Genomic DNA, 27,240 nt, shown 5'->3' with positions numbered 1-27,240 from the left:
ACAAAAGCGACTTTGGGAAGTGGTGTCTTCCTCCGACGCATTTATGCGCGACTGTACCTTTACGATACGCGTCTTAGGTGTGCTCCCACGTGACGTCACAGCGGCTATTTGGCACAAAACGTAGCCGTTGCACATTTTCGCTACTCAAAGCGCACTCTTTTGTATTTTCGTTGTCCTGGTCGGCTACATCAAATTTTCACTAGAGATGGGGAATTCGAAAAGGCTAGTCTGCGCTCATTCATAGGACGACCGCTGGTTTCGGCCCCGACTGGCTGATGGCAGGAATGGCACGCCGTCACACACACACCAAAAGAGAGTGGGGACTGCAGACGGCAGTTTACTCTTGTCGCCTAGGACGGCAGGCAGTTATAGACTTTGATGTCCCTTCCCTCCTTCTTCACTCGCCGGAAGGAGACGCGACTCGTGGCGATCGGTATGACATGGAACATCTACATCTACATGACTACTCTGCAATTCACATTTAAGTGCTTGGCAGAGGGTTCATCGAACCACAATCATACTGTCTCTCTACCATTCAACTCCCGAACAGTGCGCGGGAAAAATGAACGCCTAAACCTTTCTGTTCGAGCTCTGATTTCTCTTATTTTATTTTGATGATCATTCCTGCCTTTGTAGGTTGGGCTCAACAAAATATTTTCGCATTGGAAAGAGAAAGTTGGTGACTGAAATTTTGTAAATAGATCTCGCCGCGGCGAAAAACGTCTTTGCTGTAATGACTTCCATCCCAAATCGCGTATCATATCTGCCACACTCTCTCCCCTATTACGTGATAATACAAAACGAGCTGCCATTTTTGCACCCTTTCGATGTCCTCCGTCAATCCCATCTGGTAAGGTGGCAGCAATATTCTAACAGAGGACCAACGAATGTAGTGTAAGCTGTCTCTTTAGTGGACTTGTTGCATCTTCTAAGTGTCCTGCCAATGAAACGCAACCTTTGGCTCGCCTTCCCCACAATATTATCTATGTGGTTTTTCCAACTGAAGTTTTTCGTAATTTTAACACCCAGGTACTTAGTTGAATTGACAGCCTTGAGAATTGTACTATTTATGGAGTAATCGAATTCCAACGGATTTCTTTTGGAACTCATGTGGATCACCTCACACATTATGTGATTTAGCGTCAACTGCCACCTGACACACCATACAGCAATCTTTTCTAAATCGCTTTGCAACTGATACTGGTCTTCGGATGATCTTACTAGACGGTAAATTACAACATAATCTGCGAACAGTCTAAGAGAACTGCTCAGGTTGTCACCCAGATCATTTATATAGATCAGGAACAGCAGAGGTCCCAGGACGCTTCTCTGGGGAACAACTGATATCACTTCAGTTTTGCTCGATGACTTGCCGTCTATTACTACGAACTGCGACCTTCCTGACAGGAAATCACGAATCCAGTCGCACAACTGAGACGATACCCCATAGGCCCGCAGCTTGATTAGAAGTCGCTTGTGAGGAACGGTGTCAAAAGCTTTCCGGAACAGCACCTGTAACTCACGTACGAACACAACTCCTCGCGTGGCTTAGAAATATTCTGTTACCCGTCCACAACAGTCTTCTCAGCTTGTGCGAACTGGTAAACTGCAATCGTTTATTTTTATGTCCGGTTAGTTCCGTGATGAAATAAAATCTTCATTCTTGATTTTATCATTACGGTCGTTTTTCACATCGTACATAGTGAGGATGAAATTTTTCTGCCTACTAATCCGTTGCTACGACAAGTTATTAACAATGGTTCGACGTAACTCCAGAGATAACTCACGTTCGAGTAAATGTTTTATTAATATGCCGTAATACTGGTTTAAACTAGTCACTTTTCACTGTCCATTATTCATGTACTCACTTTGTCACTTAAAATGTTTAAAGAGTCAATCAACTTGCATTAATACACATTGTATTGTACGTTTAATGTGTTAGGCGACGCGTAAGATTTATCTTTTGACTCAGATTTTATTGTTCTATCGGGTCTAGTGAAGCAGGAGATAGAACCTGTCGGCTTAGACCAGTGATGTCAGAATTGACCAGAGAGCATTTGTTACACAGATGAAAGAGCTGACAAGAATGTTCAGAAACAAAGGAACACGAGATACGAAAAATATAGTTGACATAGAGAAAGGCCAGTAGTATTTTCACGTTAAGGTTATCGCATGTTTGCATCGTATTATTTCTCTGGAAAATGGAAGAGAAAAAATGGATGGAAAATATTGGTAGCGTAGACTACATGATGTCATATATATATATATATATATATATATATATATATATATATATATATATATATATATATTGTATCTCGAACCTCATTAGAAGTGTATTGCTTAATTACAGTAAGGGATACAAGTTTGGCGTAAGTTGATTTCTTCGTTTTCACTAGCATTAGTGTCCTGTTGTTCAGTTGAACTATGTATCCCCTGCTTCACTAAACCCTGAATGAAGCAAGGGACGCAAATTTTAGATGTGTTGTTTATTTCGCCTCCGCTATCACTAATAGTCTGTTGTTACGTAGATATTAATTCTGCACACTTCTAACGAAAACGTGGAAATGTTCGTATGTTACATTTGCAACCTATACCTCGGTTGAACTACACGGATAGGCAATAAGACGACATATATAAAATTTGTATCCCTACTTCACTATGGGGTACAGTTTTTTTCCGCCTTCGATGCTAATAGTATCCCATTCTGTACTTCAGCTGTATAGCTGTACACAACATTTGTATCCTCTCCAGTTGACATTCGTGGTGTGGAGCCATGGTGAAGAACAGCTCGGTGACTTCCTAAGTCACTTGAACAGCCTCCATGCCAACATAAAACTACCATGGAAGTAGAAAAGGACAAGAAACTGCAATTTCTAGATGTACTGGTCACAAGTGATGGTGAAAACCTGAGACACAGCGGGTATAGAAAACCGACACACACGAACCGATATCTGTACAAACTATGAAACCACCACCCGAGCCGGAAAAGAGGCACGATTAATACGCTCGTGGGTCGCAGCACCTCAGACAAGAGTTTCAACCTTGTAGAATTTTGTATAAGATTGCATTTCATGGGCTTTTATTTAAATGATCATTTTAGTACATAAAGTTGCCACTCTTTCACTGTAAGACTTTTCTTAGAAGTTAAAATCAAGTTGCACTTTCACGTGGCAAGGTTAATATTTTAGTTGTTAGTGTTCTGTACCATTTCCATCCCTCCTACGGGGGGTGCATAGTTCGTGTGCTTGTGTAAATCGTTAAAACTCTAGGTTTAAAGTTATCTGGTGTGTTGCAGATTTACACCAGTGTAGTCTTTCATAGGCTGTTGTGAGCGGTCGTAACGATGGCCGTGACAAAAGGGACCTGCAAGGTTCTGTGACCGAAAGCTCATACAGTGAAAACTTGTTTCTTTCTGCCTCTGAATAAATTGTAACTTTGATATTGTAAGAGGTCCATAATTAGAGAACTTGTTGCTAGCGCACTCGAGCTGATGTAATTTCGATGTATTGCTCATGCGCTGCCTGCGATATGTAAGCTAGAAGAGAATGTGAGACCAAAGAGTAGTATTGACTGCAGTAGGAACTGTGTAGCAGTAGCAGTTAGTGGTTGGTAGCGAGCTGTCGTGTCTGGTGTATCGTGTTGGCTGGGCCGGTCGTGTGCAGCGATGGCAGAGCCTGAGCGTTATAGGATAAGGTAAAAGCAGCCTCGCGCATATGTAGTATTGTTAATCAAGTCCCATGTAAATGTTTAAAAAAAAGGATCTGTTAATAATAATCTTTCTCATAAAAAGTAACTTTTGACATTAATCTCAATTCAAACAATTCAATAATTTCTGCAATCCTTGGCAATCCCGATTATTGAAAAGAAAAGTCAGTTCTTTCCTTCTTTATAAGACAAATCTATCGGCCAGCATTGCACTTAGCTGCGCCAGGAAAATTTCTTATAGGAGCAGATATATACGCGTTATCCGGCGACCTAATTAAGGTAAGATTTTTCAGCTTATTCAGAATGATGTATCAGGGCCTTGACGCAGCATTGCTGACGTCCAAAATTTACCAGGTTATCTTGACTGTCAATTATTGAAAGGTTATAGGTTTGTCACATCGTATTATATTTTCACTGTTGGGTAGTTACGCTAAATGAGAGTATTATTCATATTATTATTTTATATTTTGTGGGGAGGTTACACTTGTTTCTTTTTCTTTTCTTTTTTTTATAAAAAATATTATTTGAAATTACTCTGTCCGATTAATTGTTTGTTCTTCTGCAGATCAAGAATACTGAAAATCTAATGCCATTGTACATTTTCATCCTTTAACATTAAATAGGAATTTTGAAAGTCAATAATTGCGTCGTGTTGTACCAAAAAATTCGTACCTGAAATAACGTCTGTTGTCTATAAGGGAACAATCCAAAAATTTGAGTGGAACGTACGACCTGCAATACAAAATGATAAATGTGTCTGTAATTTTACATCTACTCCTTTACCAGATACTGCTCCTTTTACTTTAGTTTTGCCTAATGGTAATGTAGGATAAGTATTCTCTTTGTTACAAGCGTTGAAAGTTTCTTCATTTATAACTGACATAGGTGATCCAGAGTCGATTACTGCCGAAAATGTGGATGATCCAATCTTTACTTCAATGACAGGGTGGGAAATGGTTTTTTGAATAACTGGTTTTTCATGCAAAAGAGTGTCTCGGATGTCGTCAAAAGTAATAACATTTTCGTGAACAAGAGTCTGTGTATCAAAAGTATTGCTTACATCGCTGGAAGGTTCAATCTGTGCTGTATCTAGTCAAATTCTATCTGACATGCTGTTATTTGTGGTAGAATGCTGTGGTATTTCCACTATTTGTACTGTTCTGTTATTTCTCCCTGACGTATTACGTTCGGGATGATATCTACTGTCTGGTTCATTCATGATAATCTGTTGTTGCCGGTGATTCTGCTGCTGGTAAGACCGACTGTTACACTGAAAACTGTGCTCATTACTTTTACGTCTCTCATACTAATCGTTGCTATACGGTGCATTGCGATATGAGTTGAAATGGTGTGTTCTCTGTACGTAGTGATTTCCTTGTTGCTGTGCGTTACTATTTGGTGGAGCCGACGCTATACGTGTAGGCGGCGAAACATTAAAGCTTGGTTGACCTTGCAGACTACATTGTTGGTTAGGTATGCTAACCGACTGGTTTTGTTGATGTTCTGGGGAAAAGCCTCTATTGTTGCCAAAGTGTCTTTGCTGTTGCTGATAACTGTGAGGATACTGATAATTAAAATTTTGTCTGTTCTTAAAGTTCTGGTGGCTGTCATTCCTGGACCGTCTATCACCTTTCTATTAAAATAGCGTGGCTGATCGTAATTTCCGTATGCTTGTTTGCCTTGGTTATGATGTGAAAAATTTTTGTTAATGAAGGAATAGTCTGATTGCTGAACTTCCAAAAGCTTTCTGCTGACCTGTTAAATGATTGCTGAACTTCCAAAAGCTTTCTGCTGACCTGTTAAAAGTGATACTCTTAACGATCGTGGTAATTTAGAAATACATAATTGGATAAGTGCTGATTCACTGTATGGTTCACTTAAGTATTGGTTTTGTTGGACCATGTGCTCAAAAAATTGCGTGACAGTGGGGAAATTTGAGTTCTCATAATTTGGTAAGCTAATTGATTGATCCTCGATTCCGCGCTGTGTCGTCTTCGACCAATACGCTGACAGAAAGGCATTATGAAATTCTTCTACCGAGTAGCACTGTCTCGCGATCGGTCTCATACGAGTTGCCGGTTCGCCTTCCAAAAAACTGCAAATGAATTCAAGTTTGCGTGTCACGGGCCAAGTTGGTGGAAAAGCAAAGCTAAATTGTTGTATCCAATCCAAGGGGTGAATCTGTGTTCTGTCATTTTTAAATACCTTAAATTTCCTAACGGACAGAAAGTGCTTGTAATCAAAATTTTCGTGTCTGAATGTCTGAACAGGTTCAGGACTGTATGATAATCTGTTTGTCTGTGACTGTTCGGGGTCTAAGTCACGTACTCTCTGTAAATTACCTAAATTGTACTGGCTGTGTGAGTGTGAGAAATGTTCGGAAAGTGGCGTATGCTGTGATGTGTTAAAGGCTGAAATATTTTTCATCTCCGTCAATTCGTGCTGTAAAGATGACAATTTTCTACGTAATGTATTATTGGACGAACCTATCTCACTAATCGTCTGCTGTAAATTTTGGAATTCGGGTGTTTGATTAAACGAAACTGGTGACGTATCGTCTGATTTGGTGTCATTGTTATTTTCGATAACGTCAATACGACTGGCCAATTCATCAAATTTTTCAGTCAAGGCTTTAACCTCATCATCATTTTTAGTGTCACAAGCATTAATTTGTTTTTGGATTTTACGGGTAGTTTTGTTCAATTTCTTAACGTCTGCTTTAATGGCATCGGGATCCTGTATTTATTCTAATTGTTCAAGTCTGTTGGTCATTGTCTGAAAGTCTACTGTGTCTGTCTGTTTTTGTTTTAAGATCGGAGATTTAATCATGCAATCCGGTGTTCAACTGTTTAATAGTATTGATTTCGTCTGATACTGTAGCAATGTTATTGTCAAGGTATGTTTTTGCTTTCGTAAATAGTTTACGCTTATCTTCCTGTCTCTGTGCAGTAATTGTTTCCATGACTTGTTTCTTTACTTTGTTCGGTTCCTGTATGAATTTACGGTAACGCGTTTCACTGTTTTGTAGGTGGTGATTAAAACGTACGTCAATTACGCTGTTCTGTTGTTCGAATTTCTTGTCTACTTTCGCGTTCAGCGTGTGTGAAAGTTCTGCTGACATTAATTTAAACTCGTCGCGTAACTGTGTTACGTTTGCAGAACATTGTTTAGAGACTGCACTAATTTCATCTCTAAGTAATTTAGTTGTGGCTGCATGTGTATTACTTAATTCTTGTGCCACAGATCTAATTTCTTCACTACTGTTCCTAGCACAAGCCTTAATTTCCTCACGTAATTGTTCTTTAGTATCATGACATTGCACGTCAACGGCTGTAATCTGTTCAGTAAGTTGTTTGGAATTGTTATCTAGTTTTTCATTAAGTTGTTTGTAATTATTATCTTGTTTTTCATTCGACTGTTTGGAATTGTTGTCAAGTTTTTCATTAAGTTGTTTGTTCGATTCATTAAGCCGTTTGAAATTGTCGTCTTGTTTTTCATTCGACTGTCTGAGTTTTTCATAAAGTTGAAGCAATACTGCCATAACTTGATCCATGCCGAAAGATGCGACTCTATTTTCTATGATGTGTGATAGTGTATCTGCATGTGACACGTTTTGAATAACCATTTGGTCATTGCCTGATTCACGAAAAGGTTCGCTAATCGGATGTGCACTGTTGGCCACTAGAGCGGAATCAAATAAATCTGACGTGTTTTGTGTATGTTGGTCACCTTCGTTACAAACAATTATCTGTTCGCTACGTACATTTTGCAAATCAGGCGTGTCAAACTGGACAGCGTTCATTGTAACGGGAAGTCCCGCGTCATCAATTGTCATTAAATTAATAGACGACACAATTGAATTTGTTTGCTCATCATTAGCATCAAAATCATTACTAGTGATCGGCACACACTGATTATCTGTAATTAGAGGATTATCACTATTACACTGAGTGTCGCTAGTATTTTCGGTCAAATTATTCGAGTCAGCTTTTCACTCCTTGCACATCGCGATGCACTGTTAGCAGTTTTGCGCGGCATTTTCACAACTCGAAGTTAAGCACAAAATCAAACAAAGACAAAGCAAAAATGGAATAAATACAGTTACAACAAAGAGCAATAAATTGCCGATGATCTGTGAAAGAAAAAGTGACAAATTAGTAAATGCGTTGCGCCAGATGCAAACTACTTTTAATTTTAAGTAAATAAGAGCAGATATATAGCTGACCACTTCTCAGAAATTCACAAAATTACGATCCTGGCCGGTTGTCGCCAAGTGTAACCTCCCCACAAAATATAAAATAATAATATGAATAATACTCTCATTTAGCGTAACTACCCAACAGTGAAAATATAATACGATGTGACAAACCTATAACCTTTCAATAATTGACAGTCAAGTTAACCTGGTAAATTTTGGACGTCAGCAATGCTGCGTCAAGGCCCTGATACATCATTCTGAATAAGCTGAAAAATCTTACCTTAATTAGGTCGCCGGATAACGCGTATATATCTGCTCCTATAAGAAATTTTCCTGGCGCAGCTAAGTGCAATGCTGGCCGATAGATTTGTCTTATAAAAAAGGAAAGAACTGACTTTTCTTTTCAATAATCGGGATTGCCAAGGATTGCAGAAATTATTGAATTGTTTGAATTGAGATTAATGTCAAAAGTTTCTTTTTATGAGAAAGATTATTATTAACAGATCCTTTTTTTTAAAACATTTACATGGGACTTGATTAACAATACTACATATGCGCGAGGCTGCTTTTACCTTATCCTATAACGCTCAGGCTCTGCCATCGCTGCACACGACCGGCCCAGCCAACACGATACACCAGACACGACAGCTCGCTACCAACCACTAACTGCTACTGCTACACAGTTCCTACTGCAGTCAATACTACTCTTTGGTCTCACATTCTCTTCTAGCTTAGATATCGCAGGCAGCGCATGAGCAATACATCAAAATTACATCAGCTCGAGTGCGCTAGCAACAAGTTCTCTAATTATGGACCTCTTACAATATTTAGACGGTGCTATCTGATTATAATTTTAAATCTGCTTATTTAAAAGAAATGCTTTTAGGCACTATTAACGTGAATAAAATTCCCATTTGTTAAAAGGTATTTGGTTATGATTTCATCAGTTATTGCCTGTCAATTAATTCCATGCTTACATAGTGTGATTAAATATGTTAATGTTCTTGATGAATCGCTAGTAAATAAAATAAGTTTTTAAGAATATTCTTTAAAAATAAATCAAGGTTCAACCTGTTTCAAAATAAAAGGAAGTAAAAAGCGCATATATATACTAACAATGAGCAAATAATGGTAATGATAAGCACATCACATCAATAATCGCGGAATTTTATTACAGTATTGGACAATTTTTGGTCCTTTTTATTATTATTTGCAGCCAGCGTCCGTCAGGACTCTATGCATTACATCCCTGTTCTTCAGGAACAGCAGTCATAAAACATATAAACAGTTTACAAAAATTTATAAATACGAAATATGTGCGTCTTTTTTAAATTATTAAAAGTAAGCTATTTTACATTTCAAATTGTAAATAAAATATAGTTTTTTTTAATTTAAAAAAAATGTTTTGAACGGAAGACTTCATTTCACTACAGGTACAGAAACAGTAGGTGAGGGGAAGACTGTTCCCGAAACAATGCGGGAGTGAAGAGGTGGGGCAGAGAGCCCATAGAAGTGGCGAGGAGCTACGAACTCCAGCGCTGACATCGAGAGCAAGAAGAGGATTCTGTGTGGCCGAGCGGTTCTAAGCGCTACAGTCTGGAACCGCCTGACCGCTACGTTCGCAGATTCGAATCCTGCTTCGGGCATAGATGTGTGTAATGTGCTCAGAGCCATTTGGACCATTTGAACAGGATTGTGTTAAAAGCTGGAAGGATGGGTAGATCCCTGGGCGACATTTCCTGGGCACGTTGTGGGAGGTGATTGAGTTTTGTTGGAATAGGATGTGGAGAGCATGTAAGTGTAACAGGGCTCGGGGGGGGGGGGGGGGGGGGGTAAGTGGACGGGCACAGAGGGTGAGGCAGGTTGCGTAGAATTAGAGTATTTTTGGAGTTAGTGTTAAAATTAAAAATGCGAGGAGAAACTGGTACGAATGCAGACGACGTTAGCGTAAGAGGATTACTCGTCAGACTAAGGCTTTGTTAGGAGGAGTGCAATATGTAGTTTTAGTCTATTATGAGGGTTTTTTTTTCTTTTTTGGATAGCGCAGTGGGTGCGGTCTCCATGTCAGTTTATTTTGGCATGTAGCATTTACTGAATATAACGGCCATAAATTATAATCTAATCCAGGTCAGGCTTAATTTTCGTGTTACTGTTTACAGATTAGAAATAGGGCTCGAAGTGCACTGTTATTCGTTCATAGCAGGCCGAGCAAGTCCTGTGTACCGTCAGTAAACAGAAGTCCAAGGTTGCCAGCATCGCATTATCATTCCTTCTAAACTAAAAGGAACTTCTGGAACTCCTTTATCCCTTGGCGTACTCTGGTGTCGGTTTGGGTTTCCAGCTCCAGTAGTGCTGTCCTCTGCCAAAGACGGCACCGTCCCTTAACGTCTCCGGCAATCGCTGCAGCGCAGATTCTGGCAGAAACGACACGGAAAAAGCCACCACCAAGTTCAGGGCTGCGAGGATGGCGAAGGGAAGTCGCTTGTCGTCCTGTGCAAGGAAAAGATATTTGTAAGTAGTGAGAATGAAAGACGACAATCACAGATATGTTTGCACGTGAATTATTACGACTCTAAGGCCTCCTCGCTAACCACCCAACAGAAAGCCTGCACCAGACTATAATTACAAAACCTATTAACTGAGCAAAAAAGTGATTGCACCCCTGCACTATCCCCCACATTCGATTAGATTATATTTACTTTCATTCCAATTGATCCACAGTGAGGAGGTCCTCCCGGATGTAGAACATGTCAGAAACACAACAATACATCATAAATACTAACAACAATACATCACAAATACTAACAACTCAGACAAATAAACTAATGTACCATTCCACAGGACCCAAGTGGAATGATCGTCATTTTTTAATGAGCAATATATGAAAGAATCATTTTACAAATACTAATGCACTGAATGTAATATAAAAAAGTTTATTTATTTATTTATTAGGTAATAAACGTATAATACAACTACTATAATACTTATTTACAATGAACACATTACTGCACTAAAATTGTGCACAAGTTATATTGTACTTATATATAATATATACAAGCACACAAATCAGTTGGTTCTACTGAGAAATTCATCAGTGGAGTAGTAGGAGCTGGTCACCAATAAATCCTCTAGGCTTCTCTTAAATTGAATTTCATTTGTTGTTAAGTTTTTGATGGCCACTGGCAAGTTATTGAAAATGTGTGTTCCTGAATAATGCACACCTTTTTGTACAAGACTAAGTGACTTTAAATCCCTGTGAAGATTACTCTTACTTCTAGTATTGATTCCATGAATTGACCTGTTGCTTTGGAAAAGTGATAAATATATTGGGAAGCAGTAGTTAGTATCCCTAGTTCCCGAAACAGGCTTCTGCAGGATGTTCTTGAGTTCACACCACATATAACTCTTACTGCACGTTTTTGTGCCTGGAAAACGTTAGCTTGGCTTGATGAATTACCCCAAAAAATAATCCCATATGACATTATGGAATGAAAGTAAGCATAGTATGCCAGCTTTTTCATTTTTGTGTCACCTATGTCTGACACAATTCGCATTGCAAATAGAGATTTGTTAAGACGCTTCAGCAGTTCTGTGGTGTGCTTTTCGCAGATGAATTTATTACCAAGCTGTAATCCCAAGAATTTAACAATGTCCACTTCTTCTATCTGCTTGTCATCATATGTTAGGCATATACTCGTGGGACACCCTTCACGAGTTCTGAACTGCGTGTAGTGAGTTTTTTCAAAGTTTAATGTCAAAGAATTGGCTAGGAACAAGTGATTAACGTCCACAAATATTATACTAGCCGATCTTTTTAAGACTACACTTGATTTGCTATTTATTGCAATGTTTGTTTCATCGCCAAACAAAACGAACTCGGCATCTGGTAATGTTACTGATGAAAGGTTGTTGATATACACAAGAAAAAGTAAGGGCCCTAAAATGGAACCTTGTGGGACCCCACATATAATTAGTTCCCAGTTGGATGATGCCTGATATCTTGATACGTCTCTTTCCTAATAACACGCTTTGTTTCCTGCCAGAGATATAAGATTTGAGTCATTTTGCAGCATTTCCTTTTACACTGTAATATTCTAATTTTCTTAAAAGGAAATGCCTTCGACAAATCACAAAATATAGCAGTTGCCTGCAATTTTTTATCTAATGAATTAAGCACATTTTCACAGTAAGTATAGTAGAGTTCTCAGTGTCAGAACCCTTTAGAAATTTGAACTGTGACTTTGGCAGTATGTTATCTGAGATAAGATGGTTATAAACAGTGGATAAACTTCAGCATATTTTAACCATACAGAAATTATTCCACTGATAAACGACTGGTTACACAGATAGCTTAATATGTTACCTAACTCAGAATCACATTCTTTAATTTGCTTTGCTGATATTTCATCATACTCACTAGATATTGTTGTTTTTAAAGATTCCTTGAGTAATCTGTGGCTTCTTTATAGACTTTGCTTTAGCTTTGGTAAGTTTTTGGGGGAAACAGTGTTTGAATAAGGTAAGCACTTCATTAGCAAAAGTGTTGTATTTTTCATTCATGTCATGACCACTCTAAACATCAGTCCAGTGAATGTCTCTGTGGAGTGTCCTAAAATAATCAATTTTTGGCTTATTGATTACCATCTTGAGATCAGATTTAACAAATTTTATATCCTGTTCAGTGTTAACATTCAGCGGAAGGAACTGCATGCCATGATCTGAGAGACCATTGATTATTGGTTTTGTAATATAATTTTGTTCATTGGACTTTTCTATAAAGATATTATCAATGGCTGTTTGTGGGCAATTGGCTACCCTAGTGGGAAACTTTACAGTGGAATTTAAGTTGAATGATAGTGTTACTAACTCAAATAAGAGTCTTTAAGGAAATCTACATTGAAATCACTAGCAACCACTATTTCTTTGTTTTTGAGTGTTAAATGGGACAGTACAGCTTCGAGATGGTTTACGAACAGATTAAAGTTACCTGCAGGTGCTCGATATAAACTTAATATTATGGAGGATTTTTTGTGAAATTCTACTTCTGTAGCACATACTTCCATATGCTGTTCTAGGCAGAATTTAAAAAGTCTATGTTCTTAAATTTATGACAGTTCCTGATGAATGTCGCAACTCCTCCTCTCTCCATTTCTGATCTACAAAAGTGAGATGCTAACCTAAACCCTGTAACACTTAACAGTTCTATACCAGTGGTCACAGGATGTTCAGAGAGGCAGATTATGTCAGCTCGGTTTGAAGACTCTAATTCATTTATGCAGATAATTAATTCATTAACTGTATTTCTTAGTCCTCGAATACTTTGATGCAATAAAGATATCTGACATTTCACATTGAGTTAAAATTGGATGGAGTTAAAATATCTGCTGACTGCTGAAAATTCTTAACCAAGGGTTGTTTATGCTGATGTAATAAGCTAGAATTACGTTTTTTGGTTTCTTTCTCAAACTGGTTTGTCTCAGTCCTAACCTCTCTTAAAATTTGGTTTCTTTCTGACCACACTACCCTAAAAAAAGGGTCTTTTCCGAACCTTGTAAACACTGGTATTTTATCACTCATGACAATGCCTCCCCCCTTTAACTTTCCTGCTGTTTCCCCACCCAGTTTACCCTTCCCCTTCCTGTTGAGGTGAAGGCCATGCCTAGTATAATCCCACCTGCTGATAGAATCAACAGGAGCCACACCAATATGTGACCCTGCAGCAGACATAAGCAACTGTTTCTACTCCTAATTAACTCTCTTGACAGAAGAGTTGAAATGAGGTTGGTCATGGCGCCGAAGAACAGATACAAACTCAACACTAGTATGCTTTGATGCTGATGCAATCTTTGCTAGGTCATACTCTATACTGTACCCAGGATCTCTGTCAATACTATTACCTGCCCAACCCACTATAACCACGCTGTCTTTCTTAGTGAACTCTTTGCAAAGTGATCCTAAATCCTCTGTCACATGCTCCACACCAGCACTAGGTTTAAAAAAATTGGTTACCTGGTATTCTGATTCTAGTTCATCCTGAAAAAGTTGGCCAACACCTCTTCCATGGGAACTACCTAACAACATCTTTCTCTTTACTGCTTATCCTACTTTCTTACTTTTCAATTTGGTACTGAAAGTTTGTAGTGTCCTGTCTACAACTGCAACTACTTGAGGCTCGCCAGTTTCTAACTGAAGCAAAAGGTCAAATCTATTTTCCACATTCACCACGAAGCTGTCAGATAAAGTTCTAGGCCTGACCATGACCATGATCTGACCGACAGTCTGCTATGCCAGCGTTGGAAGGATGTACTGTCCACCAACGTCCTACTACTCCCTCCAAATGCTTGAGCGTCATGCACTCTGTTCTCCCTTTCAACATCTGTTTAGTTTCCCTCATGTAGATCCTTTACCCCCTCATCAAATTCGCTCCTCTCCTAACATACAATAAACACCTAATCAGATCCTACACTATTTGAAAACCCGACTTAAACATTTGTATACTCTCTAATTTGAAATCTTGATACGCCTTCGTACCTACATCGACATGCAGTTCAGTCCATATAAACATGAGCTACTTTAAAGACATATGTACCAATAATGGGACACATTTGCAATTTTAGGAGATGATAAGTACCATAGAGAGATCACATACATACATTCACACAAAGCGCTGACAGCAAATGCTGGAAGTGTCCTTCACCAGCGTAGATGTACCTGCTTGTAACAGGAATTTCTTTGACCAAGACAATTTGACACTTAGCCAACTGTCGTTCAGTCAAGATGGTATACTCAGTAATGAAACAAAGCAGTAGGCTCTGCCAGAAATATCGAAACTTTAACAATGTGTCTAATAGTGTATTTTAATGTGTCAGTACGCCATCTTAGGCAATTTATGAGACTTGTAAGTAAGCATTATAAATATGGATTCTTATATGGTTACATCACTTGTTATGTATTTCACTCTTATTGTCTAATCTGCTTTCAGAAAATACTTGATAATAGCACTTTGAAGTCGAAATCATGATTGTGTAAATGTAATGTAACACTGTAAATCAACAAGATTCTAATGGTGATACTGACTTTAAAGCAATATATTACGACTGTGGCTCCACACTATGAAAAAATTATTATATGCATGTCACAAACAGCTATGTAGATCTTGATGTCAACGAGAGAATGACCTATTTCCATTATTACTAAACAAATCCACAAGCAGTTATAAATTATTTATTGGCCATTCCATATAAGGGTGCTAAAACAAATACCCAGTAGGTGTAATTTTAGTGATGATGTTTTAAGAGCCGCAGTGCAGGTTGTACACGTTGCTGGACGCTGAAACATCGTACATACGTCCATTAATCGTTGAGCTTGTAAAGCATGCTGAAAAAAATAATACCCAAAGTTGTACTTGCTGCTACCAGGTGAAAATATTGCACTGTAAGCAATCAGAATGTGAAATGTCTGGTGTTTTGACGTCAGTATGGTGTATGTCACTAGGCGATACATTTTGATTTCTTTTATGAAGTGAATGTTAGTCAAAAGGGTGTATGAAACGCAATGGCCGTTGAGAAAGTTGTTTTACCACGACAGCAACCACATCGGTGCAGTGTGGGTATATCGCCGACAGGAACAACTGTGAAGAGGCCCCATGATAGTAAATGGGCTAAGGAATACGATCAATTAACCTGAAGAAACAGGTGGACAATGGTGGTGCAGATGGGAAAGGGAAGCAGCCCATTCCCATGGCAGTTGTTGATGAAGTGCAGCACTCACTTTAAAATTTGCATCCACCGCTCAAGTTATCACAGAAATTGTCTCTTCCCTGGTCAATTGTTCTAAAGATTTACACTGCTATTCCTACGAGATTCAGAATGTGCACAAAATGAAGATCCACCTTAGGCTACAACGCAGTGACTTCGCCCTTCGTTTTGTGGCATGCACAGGACTGGATGACATGGGGCTGGGGAATATTCTTTGGATGGACGAAGCACATTTTACCCTTCTTTCCCTGGCCCTACATCACATTCTAGCTGCTCTATATTTTCACCTGGTGGCGGAAAGTGAAACTTTTTTTAGCACACCCCGCGAGCGCGCCGGCTAATGGATATACGTACGATGTTTCAACATCCTGTGATGTTGCAGCGCTAGGAACACTGCCAGTTTAGTTATGACCCCCCAGTATTTCCCCAAATGTACAGAATTTCAATACAGCTGAATTATCAGGCGCTGTACAAACAACTCTCTGACCTTCAGGAAAATAGAATACTCCGAGGATCGTAAATAATGTTTCATTTTCGATCCCAGCCAGGGCAATATGTCAGGTTTAAATTCTACCTCGTCAGACAAACTTGATGGCAATGAAGATGTGTCCTTATTTTTTTACGCTGGTTTATGAGAAGTATCAACGAGAGAGAAATACGTCTAAGAGAGAAATATGGTTATTTTTTTGGAATTTATCCATCGTATTGGACCTATCATCTAAACTTTTGCAGTTTTTGTCTGTAATTCGTAATTATACTGGTTGAAAATTTACAACAAATTGATTTTCTGAGACATAGTGGATCTCTCGTTTTGATTTCTTCACATTTTGTATCAGGTCTATTGTCAATGGAGACCATTGTTTACTTCATGTCAAGGGAATGTAAGAGATAATAATTGCATCAATGTGCTATATTTATATGAACATCCCAAAACGATATTGTGGTGTCACTCTCTCCTGCTACAGTTTAGAATGGCACTCCGGCAGAATTACTGCCGATACATCTCGGTATAAACTTGAATACAGTATATCTGATTTTACCGCAATGTTCTTCTTTTTTTTCACGAGATTTGCTCTATCTTACCAAAAGTATTCCGTGACCTACAAGTGGAAGTCAATAATGGATGTGTCCTCCCTTCGCCCTTATCGATAGCATGATTTCTAATAAGGACACTTTCAATGAATAGTTAGAACGCATGTGGAGGAATGGCAACCTCTCCTTCCTCAACAGCCGAAACCAGAGAAGATCTGGAGCGAAGTCAAAGTACTATCAGATTCCAAAAGTGTTCTGTTGAATTCAGGTCTAGACTTTGGGCAGACCAGTCATTTCAGGAAGAATCTGGCTACAAACCATTGCTTCACAGATATTGGTTTATGAAAAGGTAAATTGTCATTTTGATCCAGTCATTGTTTCTGAACTGTTGCGCTACTGACACCGTATATAATGGTGTAAAGTGTGCTCATATCCTTTTGCCTTTACCATTTCCTTAAACGCAGTAAGGGGACCACACCATAACCACAGAAAACTAAGCCCCTCCCCCCCCCCCCATGTGTTAGCACCACCTCCTCCATACTGCAGTGTTGGCATTAGACATTGACGGCAGATAATCTTCTCGAGGCATTTGCCAAACCCGAACCCTCCCATCAGATAGTCACAGGGTATAATGAGATTCATCACTGCAAATTACACGTCTCCTGTCATACAGTGTCCAGTGGCGTCATTCTTTACCCCACGTCAAGTGTCGCTTAGAACTGATTACATAAATGGATGGATTATGAACACCTGGTCGATAACTGTATTCCATTCTTTTGACTCCATATGTACCGTCAATGTGCTAGCTGAATTGCTGAAATCACTTTGGAACTCCCAAGTTAGTACGTCCACCGGTTTCTTTCGACCACACTCCATAATACTCGATGGTCCCTGTCCATCAGTACATGATGTCTGATTTTGGTTTAACTGTGATCGTTCCTTCCCGTTTCCACTTCACAATCACATCACCAACAGTCAACATAGGCAGCTTTACAGGAGTTGAAATGTCCCTGATGATACGCTACTCAGGTAATAGCCAATGACAGTCCACGATCGAAGCACTGAACTCTTCTGAAAGTCAGATTCAGCTGTTACTGTTTCTCTACTGACAGCACAAGACTCCTCGCCTGGTTTTATACTGGCGCGTCTGCATCTCGTGACATCTAGTGGTCAATTTAGCTTTACAGACGGGTTTCCTGATAGTTCAGATAGTGTGTGTCGGAGGAACTAATGTTGTACTTGGCGCTTCTTCGATCATGTACTCTCAGAACTTTAACATAACTCTGTATGGTCCAAAACCCCTATCCTGCAGCGTCTGCGACGGAATTTGGATGAACAACCTTGTCATTGAGCAATAATGCTTTTCTCCAGCTAGTGGTGTGTACCCCTTACATTTCACGTACCATCAAAGCCAAGTAGGGCAGGGAAGACATGGCAATCCCAGCAACTGCCCACTCGACACTCGTGGCGATTTGGCGGAGACACGTGGGGTGCAACTCGATGCTCTGCAGGTTCACCATGCCCAGGTTGCCAATGGTGCTGAACTGCATCAGCATGGTCGCCATCATGATGCCTGCACCCGCGATGTGAGCTGCACAAAACGAGAACTTTTGTATGTTCAGTTCTGAGAAAGAGACATACATTTTGATGCCAGCAATAGATTGAGCAACCGTATCAACACTTTGATCCTTCCCTGGACCAGCGATTAAACAGGAACACCACTACCTTACTGTAACAGAGTGGAAAATAATTTATGTGCTCCATCTTTCTCTCAATTTTGCAAACTTTTTTGGTGCAGTTACGGTTTTAGATTTTTGTGTTACTGTACTTCCAAGGTAGATATGTAAATCCAGCCTGACATGCACATACATCGGTGTGAAAAAACAGCTGAAAAATACACTCAGCCTGTAATACATTATACATGCAACTCCTTTTGACCCTTTACTTCATTTTTCTACAGTTTTCAGATGTATGTCAATATTTTAATGCTAACATTTGAAATTTGATCAGTATGGTCTTGTTAATCAAATTTCAAATCCAGGATCCCATTTTTTCTTAAATAGTTGGATTCCCTTGTTGATATAATACACCCCTTCTTAAACAAGTTTGTTCGAAATTGCAGAATATTTTTGTTTACATTTACATTATATTCTGTCTGTTTTATTGACAGCATGGTATTATATTTTCGTGTGGATAGTTTACACTAAAAGCTAAAATTAAAGTTGGAGCACTATTTTACTTTCTCTCCTTTTTTACTTCAAACATTTTTGCTTTTGCTAAATGAAACTAAAGTTACTTCATGTTTTTAAAAGTTCCAAACAATGAGTAACATGGACTTAAAGGTACCATAATTATCTTAAAATAGTGTGTTCTCTGGACTAGGCAATTAATTTATAAGTATGTAACCCATAAATTTATTATATGTGTATTCCAACACATTATGAAATTTAACAATAATGACTGGAAGATACTATCATTAAATGCATTTCTGTCAAGTGTTGGGTATATTGCAAATAAATGAACCTATGATCGAATAATGTATGAAGAATATAAATTCTGCTGATATTCTGAAGCATTTTCAATATTAAAAAAGATACAAAGGCTTTAATAGTAACATTTATTCATTGTAATCTTTTTGTATCGTTCTATCATACATTATCACAATTTTTCGTTTCACCACACACAGTAATAATGTGTGTTTATAAATCTAATTAGTTACTGTGATATAACATATAATGTATATGTTCGATCTATGACAGTAAATGGTCTTTGTATTTGTTAATTAAAGTGGACGCTAAAATAAAATGGGTTCCAGTTTTGAGATGTAATCTGGTAAAACTGATTGATTTTGAGAATGGATCTCAGATGACTGTCATAGCAAATTGAGTGGGGTAGTCCTTATTTTCAAACAGATGCATATTACAAGAAAACTTCATTTATTGTGTGTAGTCATTTACTCTTGGTAACTAACAAAATAGTGCTTAACTTGTAAAGTAGAATAACTATTGTTCATCTCTTGTAACTGAATTTCTTACTGTTTCTTAAACAACCACTTTATGTGTAATCATAGTAAGTATCACCAGCTGCTTACAACAGAAATAACTTATAGTTTTTTGTTTTTGTACATTTTCTCAGCAAGGATTTTTTGGTTGAACCCATGTTTCTGGGCTTGTATTTAATTATGAACTGACGATGGTCTCCACTTTCAAAACAGGTTAGATCTTGTTGCTACATAGTGTGCTGACATCAACAGTTACTTTCAGAAATTCCGTGATCCCCTGACGCTGGACTAGGAAGCTATAGGGTATATTACTGGAAATGAGGCTGTTAATTCGTCTCTATCAGTTCGCATAGATCTCGTTCCATGTACTAAAATACCTGTTGCGCAACAACAGACAACAAGCAGAAGTTGTAAACCACTTAGACTACCGTCTAACACCACCAAATGGTCTTTTTCCCATAACTGGTATGTTTTTACTTTTATGTTTTTGCCTTATTTTTGTTCTCCCCCATCGATAAAGCGGTTGAATATTCACATAGCGATTACTTGCTTCATGATTTAGATTAAATTTCAGTTGATTTGTGTTTGTATAACCATGAATCATATAATTGGCATTTTTGCCATTTTTATGCTGATTAAGTTTAAGGATTAGCTATATAGCTGTATCAGTATATTTGAGTATATATAGAGTCCACTTATGACAGTATATTGTTTTCTCGTTTTTTGTATTGTATCCTCCCACAAAATCTTCTATTCCATTCGTAATCAATTCGATTACCTGCAGTTACTTATTCCTGTAAACAGGGAACTAAGTAATTTACCCCTTGCTGAAAGCAGAATCTCTACTATTCCATTAAGCCAAGGGGAATGAACAGCAGTACAACCCTTTTTTAAATTTGCGATGGGGACGGCATTCTAAGCCAAAGAATGTGCAAACAGCGTGTATTGACAATCATCGCGCATTACTGTACATGGCCATTTATTATTGAATTTCGTCAATGTCGAACCCACGGTTCTTAATTGTCACTGTCTATGAGCAACATTCCCGGATCTGCTTCATCTCTACCGATCTCATAGTTGACCCAGTTGGTTGTCACAGCAGTCTTCTCTATTGACAACTAACTGTGCTCTATTTAACGATTTTCATCTTATTTTTAGATAAGATAGAGGCTAAATTAGCTCACCAGTGAGCAGGCAGAAGATGAGGACACAGACCATTGCAGCCAAGAGTGCCGTGGCCACGCTGGGCCAACGGCGACCGAACCTCGCTCCAAAGTAGTTCACCAGGTAGAAGGCAGCGAAAACTGCCGCCCCTTGAGCCACTATCCCCAGGAAAGGGTTCGCGCTCAGTCGGGTCACCGCTATCACCGGTGAGTACATTGTCAGCAGGTATGCCGACCTAGTAACAACAAGAAATGCGCACATTATATCAACTAACAACTATCAACATGCACAGACCCCTTTAAATGGGCTTATGACACAGTCTTTATTGTAAAGTCTGATTAAAAATTGTCATCAAGCTATATCTGTACCAAAAGTGAACTTAAAAATACGATTTTACCGTCATCATGCATAAAGACTTACAAAACTTGTACATTATATAATTAACTGCTTCCAGCTGCTGATCTGCTACATTGTAGCTAAATGGTAAAGGATCTTTCTTTCTATGTATTTGCAGAACATTACACTTGTTTACATTTAGATACAGATCCTCCAGAATTTCAACACAATTTTTCATTGTTACAACCTCTTAATATACTACAGCATCATCCGCAAAAGCCTTGGTGAACTTCTGATGTTATTCACAAGGTAATTTATATATATTGTAAATAGCAACAGCCCTACGACATTTCCCTTTGGCACACCTGAAATCACTCTTATTTCAGAAGACTTCTCTCCATTGAAAAAGACATGCTGCATCCTGTTATCTAGGAACTCTTCAATCCAAAAACACAATTCGTCTGATAGTCCATATGCTCTTACTTTGTTCATTAAATGACTGTGGGGAACTGTGTCAAACGCCTCGCAGAAGTCGAGAAACACTGCATCTACCTGGGAACCCATGTGTATGGCCCTCAGAGTCTCGTGGACGAATAGCGCGAGCTGAGTTTCACACGACCGTCTTTTTCGAAACCCATGCTGATTCCTACAGAGTAGATTTCTAATGTCCAGAAAAGTCATTATACTCGAACATAATACGTGTTCCAAAATTCTACAACTGATCGACGTTAGAGATATAGGTCTATAGTTCTGCATATCTGTTCGACGTCCCTTCTTGAAAACGGGGATGACCTGTGCCCTTTTCCAATCCTTTGAAACGCTACGCTCTTCTAGAGACCTATGGTACACTGCTGCAAGAAGGGGGGCAAGTTTCTTCGTGCACTCTAAGTAAAATCGAATTGGTATCCCATCAGGTCCATCGGCCTTTCCTATTTTGAGCGATTTTAATTGTTTTTCTATCCCTCTGTCGTCTATTTCGGTATCTACCATTCTGTCATCTGTGAGACAATCTAGAGTAAGAACTACAGTGCAGTCTTCCTCTGTGAAACTGCTTTGGAAAAAGACATTTAGTTATAAGTTGGTGAAGTTTTTTATATATCCAGTGCAAACAGGTATTGTTTCTGTTTTGAGCTAGTTGAAGTAGTACTTCATTATTTTTTTTTATTGTCATGTGGTCAAAAGTCTTAGTTTACCCAAGGGTTAATTTATAGTGTTGCCTGTATGTAATATATGTAACCAAACATGTCTACTGAAATCAAGCAGGAGATTCTGGAGGTAGGATTTGGGAAGAAGGACATAGGACAGGAGGATATAGTTGATTCAGGAATCAGTGGCTGTGGACTATCAATAGAAAGCCCATTACCTCATTCCAACAATTACCTCAAGATACCAATTAAGCCTGTAGTAAACATTGTAGTGGGCAGACAGCAATATGTGCTTCTGGCGATATTAGAAAAGATTGATGCCAAGATTGAAACCACCAATTGGAAAATGGAGGACACCAAGCAGGAAACCAAGGGACACACTAAAATGACCCAACAAAAGACTGAAGCCACTAATAAGGAAATCAAGAGCCACCAATCACAAAATCGAGGAAACCAATAGCAAAACCCAAGAAAAGATTGACATTGTCAATGAGAAAATTCAGATGACACTACAAGAGCATGAAAATTTTAACAGGCAATTACAGAATTATAAGGAATAGGTGAGGAAAGAGTGCAAGGAGGGAGAAGGCAGATTCTAGCAGAGCATAAAGCTGCTCTAAAATGATTGCAAAGAAAATGCGAGAAGAGATGACTGAGAAAGCCCATGAAGAGGTTCAAGAAGTTAAAGAAGAATTAGGGGGAAAGCTCGAAGAGATAATGCAGAAGCAACAGCAATATTAAGTAGCTATTTAGAGTGTAGGCAACAAACAGACTGAATTAGCTCAAAATATACAAAACGCAATAACAGTGCAGAGGGCCGAAGATAACAGGAGGATTGCACAGGACATACAACATTTACAAAGCGAAATCCAACAATTAGAAACGAAAACTGAGGAGACTGACAGAAAAATTGGTTATGCAGCACTAGCTATAGGAGAAGGTAAAGTGATAACATTAATGTTCGGTGATAATCGTCATCCACAAGTTCATGTGGGACAAAAATGTAAGCCAAAGGGAGTGCTGCACCTGAAGATTTTTATGAAATGGTTGAGAGACATTTTCGAGACAAAGACACATTTTCGAGACAAAGACAAAATTCGGTTTGCAATAGATAGAATGGAAGATATGTTGTAAATAGCAACAGTCCTATGACATTCCCCTTTGGCACACCTGAAATCACTCTTATTTCAGAAGACTTCTCTCCATTGAAAAAGACATGCTGCATCCTGTTATCTAGGAACTCTTCAATCCAATCGCACAATTGGTCTGATAGTCCGTATGCTCTTACTTTGTTCATTAAATGACTGTGGGGAACTGTATCAAACGCCTTGCAGAAGCCAAGAAACACGGCATCTAACTGGGAACCCACGTCTGTGGCCCTCAGAGTCTCGTGGACGAATAGCGCCAGCTGAGTTTCACACGATCGTCTTTTTCGAAACCCATGCTGACTCGTACAGAGTAGATTTCTAGTGTCCAGACAAGTCATTATACTCGAACATAATACGTGTTCCAAAATTCTACAACTGATCGACGTTAGAGGTATAGGTCTATAGTTCTGCACATCTGTTCGACGTCCCTTCTTGAAAACGGGGATGACCTGTGCCCTTTTCCAATCTTTTGTTACGCTATGCTCCTCTAGAGACCTACGGTACACCACTGCAAGAAGGGGGGCAAGTTCCTTCGCGTACTCTGAGTAAAATCAAACTGGTATCCCATCAGGTCCAGCGTCCTTTCCTCTTCTGAGCGATTTTAATTGTTTTTCTATCCCCCTGTCATCTATTTCGGTATCTACCATTCTGTCATCTGTGAGACAATCTAGAGTAGGAACTACAGTGCAGTCTTCCTCTGTGAAACGGCTTTGGAAAAAGACATTTAGTATTTCGGCCTTTAGTCTGTCATCCTCTGTTTCAGTACCATTTTGGTCACAGAGTGTCTGCACATTTTGTTTTGATCCACCTACCGCTTTGACGTAAGAACAAAATTTCTTAGGATTTTCTGCCAAGTCAGTACATAGATCTTTACTTTTGAATTCGTTGAACGCCTCTCGCATAACCCTGCTCACACTACATTTTGGTTCGTGTAATTTTCGTTTATTTGCAAGGCTTTGGCTATGCTTATGTTTGCTGTGAAGTTCCCTTTGCTTCTGTAGCAGTTTTCTGACTCAGTAGTTGTACCATGGTGGCTCTTTTTCATCTCTTACGATCTTACTTGGCACATACTCATCTAATGCGTATTGTACGATGGTTTTCAACTTTGTCCACTGATCCTCAGCACTATCTGTACATCTGTACTTGAGATTGAACTTCAGTGTTGAGCCATCAAGTATTCTGAAATCTCCTTTTTGTCACTTTTGCTAAATGGAAAAATCTTCCATCCTTTTTTAATAGTTCTACTTATGGCTGAAATCACCGATGCTGAAACCGCTTTGTGATCCCTGTTTTCTTGTTCTGCATTAACTGTTACAAATAATTTGGGTCTGTTTGTCACCAGAAGGTCTAATATGTTATCGCCACAAGTCGGTTCTCTGTTTAACTGCTCAAGGTAGTATTCAGATAATGCACTTAAAAATGTCACTGGATTCTTTGTCCCTGCAACCTGTTATAAACGTTTGAGTCTCCTAGTATATATCTGGAAAATTAAAATCTCCACCCAAAACTATAACATGGTCGGGAAATCTACTCGAAATGTTTTCCAAATTTTCCTTCAGATGTTCTGACTCAACAGCTGCTGAGCCAGAGGGCCTATAGAGACATCGAATTGCCATGTTTGAGCCTGCTTTAACCGTTACCTTCACCCAACGTATTTCACATTGCGGACCTCCGTCAATTTCCTTTGAAATTATTGCACTTTTTATCGCTGTAAACACACCTCCCCCTTCACTATCCATCCTTCATTTTAGGTATACATTCCAAGCCATTTGGGCTTAATGTATCAGTCTTGGAATTTGTTACAGCATTGGACAACATTTTGGGCGAAGAATTACTTAAGAAGTTTACTGTTAAAGTTGATCATATATTAATTGCAACAGAGACATGGGAAGAACATTTTGAGACACTTGAGGGAGTCTTGCAGGCGTTTGAGGAAGCTATGGTAACAGCAAACGTGGGTAAGTCAGAATTTGGTAAATGCCAGGTAAAATTCTTGGCTTCATAATTACGGAAGTGGGCATTTATCCTGATCCAAGTAAACTCGAGACAATTAGGCAATTTCCAGACCTTAAAAAAAAGGCAACTGAGAGCATTCTTCGGCATCTGTGAGTTCTATCGAAAATTCCTGAAAGAACCTGTACTCACTGCCCCCAAATTGAGAACACTTACTAAAGCCAAAAGGACCTGGCATTGGAATGATGAATGTCAAGAAGAATTTGAAAGGGTTAAAGAAGCGTTGTGTAATGCAGATATATTATGCAATCCTGATTTCTCTAGGGACTTGGTATACATTTAAACCAGACAGAGAATGAAGGAGAGACCAAGGTTAGAAAGCAGAAGCTTGAATGCATGGCAAAGGAGATACAGCATTATGGAGGAGGGGGCACTGTCTATTGTGTGGGGTTTTAAGCGATTTCGTTAATATCTAACATGTAAAGGTGGTCACGGTCCACAAAGCCCTAACATTCTTAATCACAAGTAAACTGAAACACAACTGGTTGATAAAATTGCATTGCAAGATCATGAATGCAAAGTGATATACAAGCCAGGTAAGTCATGTACCGTACCTGATGCATTATCAAGGCAGCCACTCGATTCTTGGGGAACAGGTGTGAGAGGACCAGAAGACAGAAACGTTCAGGTAAATTTAATGAAGGAAGTAAAGCATGAAGGTTTTGTGAAGAGGTTCCTGAGGAACACACGTAGAGAGCAGAACCAGGACGAAAAACTGAAATTAATCAAGAATAAGTATAGATGTACTGGTAAAGAAAAGATATGGATATACTATTATATCAACCAGGGAATACTGTACAAGAGAAAAATAGAGGATGAAGAGAGCTGGAGACTATGTATACCAGAGCATATAACAGACAAGTTAATCTGGTACACACATTATAGCAATGCCCATTATGGACCTAAGAAATGCCTTGAGAAACTGAAATTGGACAGCATCTTCAACATATACGCATAAACACAAGTTGCTGAGCACTTGTGACACCTGTCAGAAAACTGAAACTGCCACTGTTCAACATAAAAGTTACATGCATCCAGTCATACCAGAACCAATTAGAGACATTGTGGCAGTGGACCTGTTTAGTCCCTTGCCTATAGCAAAAAAAAAATTACGCCCAAATTCTAGTTGCAGAAAAATTAGTATCTAAATTTGTGAAGTTTTATCCATTAAAGAAAGCAACCAGCAAGGTCATCATTTATAAGTTTGTAAAAGATCGCTTTAGCAATGCATGTACACTGAAACGAATCGTAAGTGATAATTGATCCCAATTCCCATCAAAGAAGTGGAGGGAAATGTTGAATAGGCATCAAATAGAACAGATCGCCATCTGTAGATACAAACTGGTGATGTAGATACAAACGGATGATGGAGTTAAATCGTTTGTCTCTGACCTATTGTGACAAGAAACACGGTACTTGGAAGGAATACCTAGAAGAATTAGAGTGTATTTGGAACCACCTAACACATGATTCGAAAGGATTTGCACCATGCGAAATCTTACTTAATCAGGAACCGGACTGTTTTTCGTGAGTTGGTGGAATATCCACAAGAAGATAACCTAATTTGGGAAAGGAAACTTGAACTAGTAGAAATGAACCATGAGGGAGAGTGTTAAAAAGGAGACAGGAAAGACATGATAAATCGGCGAAACCTCTAAGCTACAAGTTAGGAGACCTAGTGTTGGTGAAATTGCATGCTAAATCCAAGAAGACAGATTCTGAAATACATAAAGTTAAC

At 38.9% G+C, this 27,240-nt stretch overlaps 1 protein-coding gene across 1 annotated transcript in view; it reads right to left on the bottom strand.

Annotated features, from left to right (window-relative positions):
* Nucleotides 1-9,724: 9,724 nt before the first annotated feature.
* The window catches only part of LOC126355869 (solute carrier family 22 member 7-like), a 349,916-nt gene continuing 332,400 nt past the window's right edge, over nt 9,725-27,240 (bottom strand). Inside the window, exons 8-10 of the mRNA XM_050006368.1 lie at nt 20,881-21,095; nt 18,099-18,286; nt 9,725-10,396 (exon numbers count right to left, since the gene is read on the bottom strand). Coding sequence (XP_049862325.1) covers nt 10,208-10,396; nt 18,099-18,286; nt 20,881-21,095 — 592 coding nt within the window. The 3' untranslated portion in view covers nt 9,725-10,207. The remainder of the gene's footprint in view (nt 10,397-18,098; nt 18,287-20,880; nt 21,096-27,240) is intronic.

The sequence above is a fragment of the Schistocerca gregaria genome, chromosome 3 (assembly GCF_023897955.1).
Source record: "Schistocerca gregaria isolate iqSchGreg1 chromosome 3, iqSchGreg1.2, whole genome shotgun sequence".
Taxonomy (NCBI): Eukaryota; Metazoa; Arthropoda; class Insecta; order Orthoptera; family Acrididae; genus Schistocerca; species Schistocerca gregaria.
Note: the sequence above shows the minus strand (reverse complement) of the source record. Positions and strands in the feature narration are given on the sequence as shown.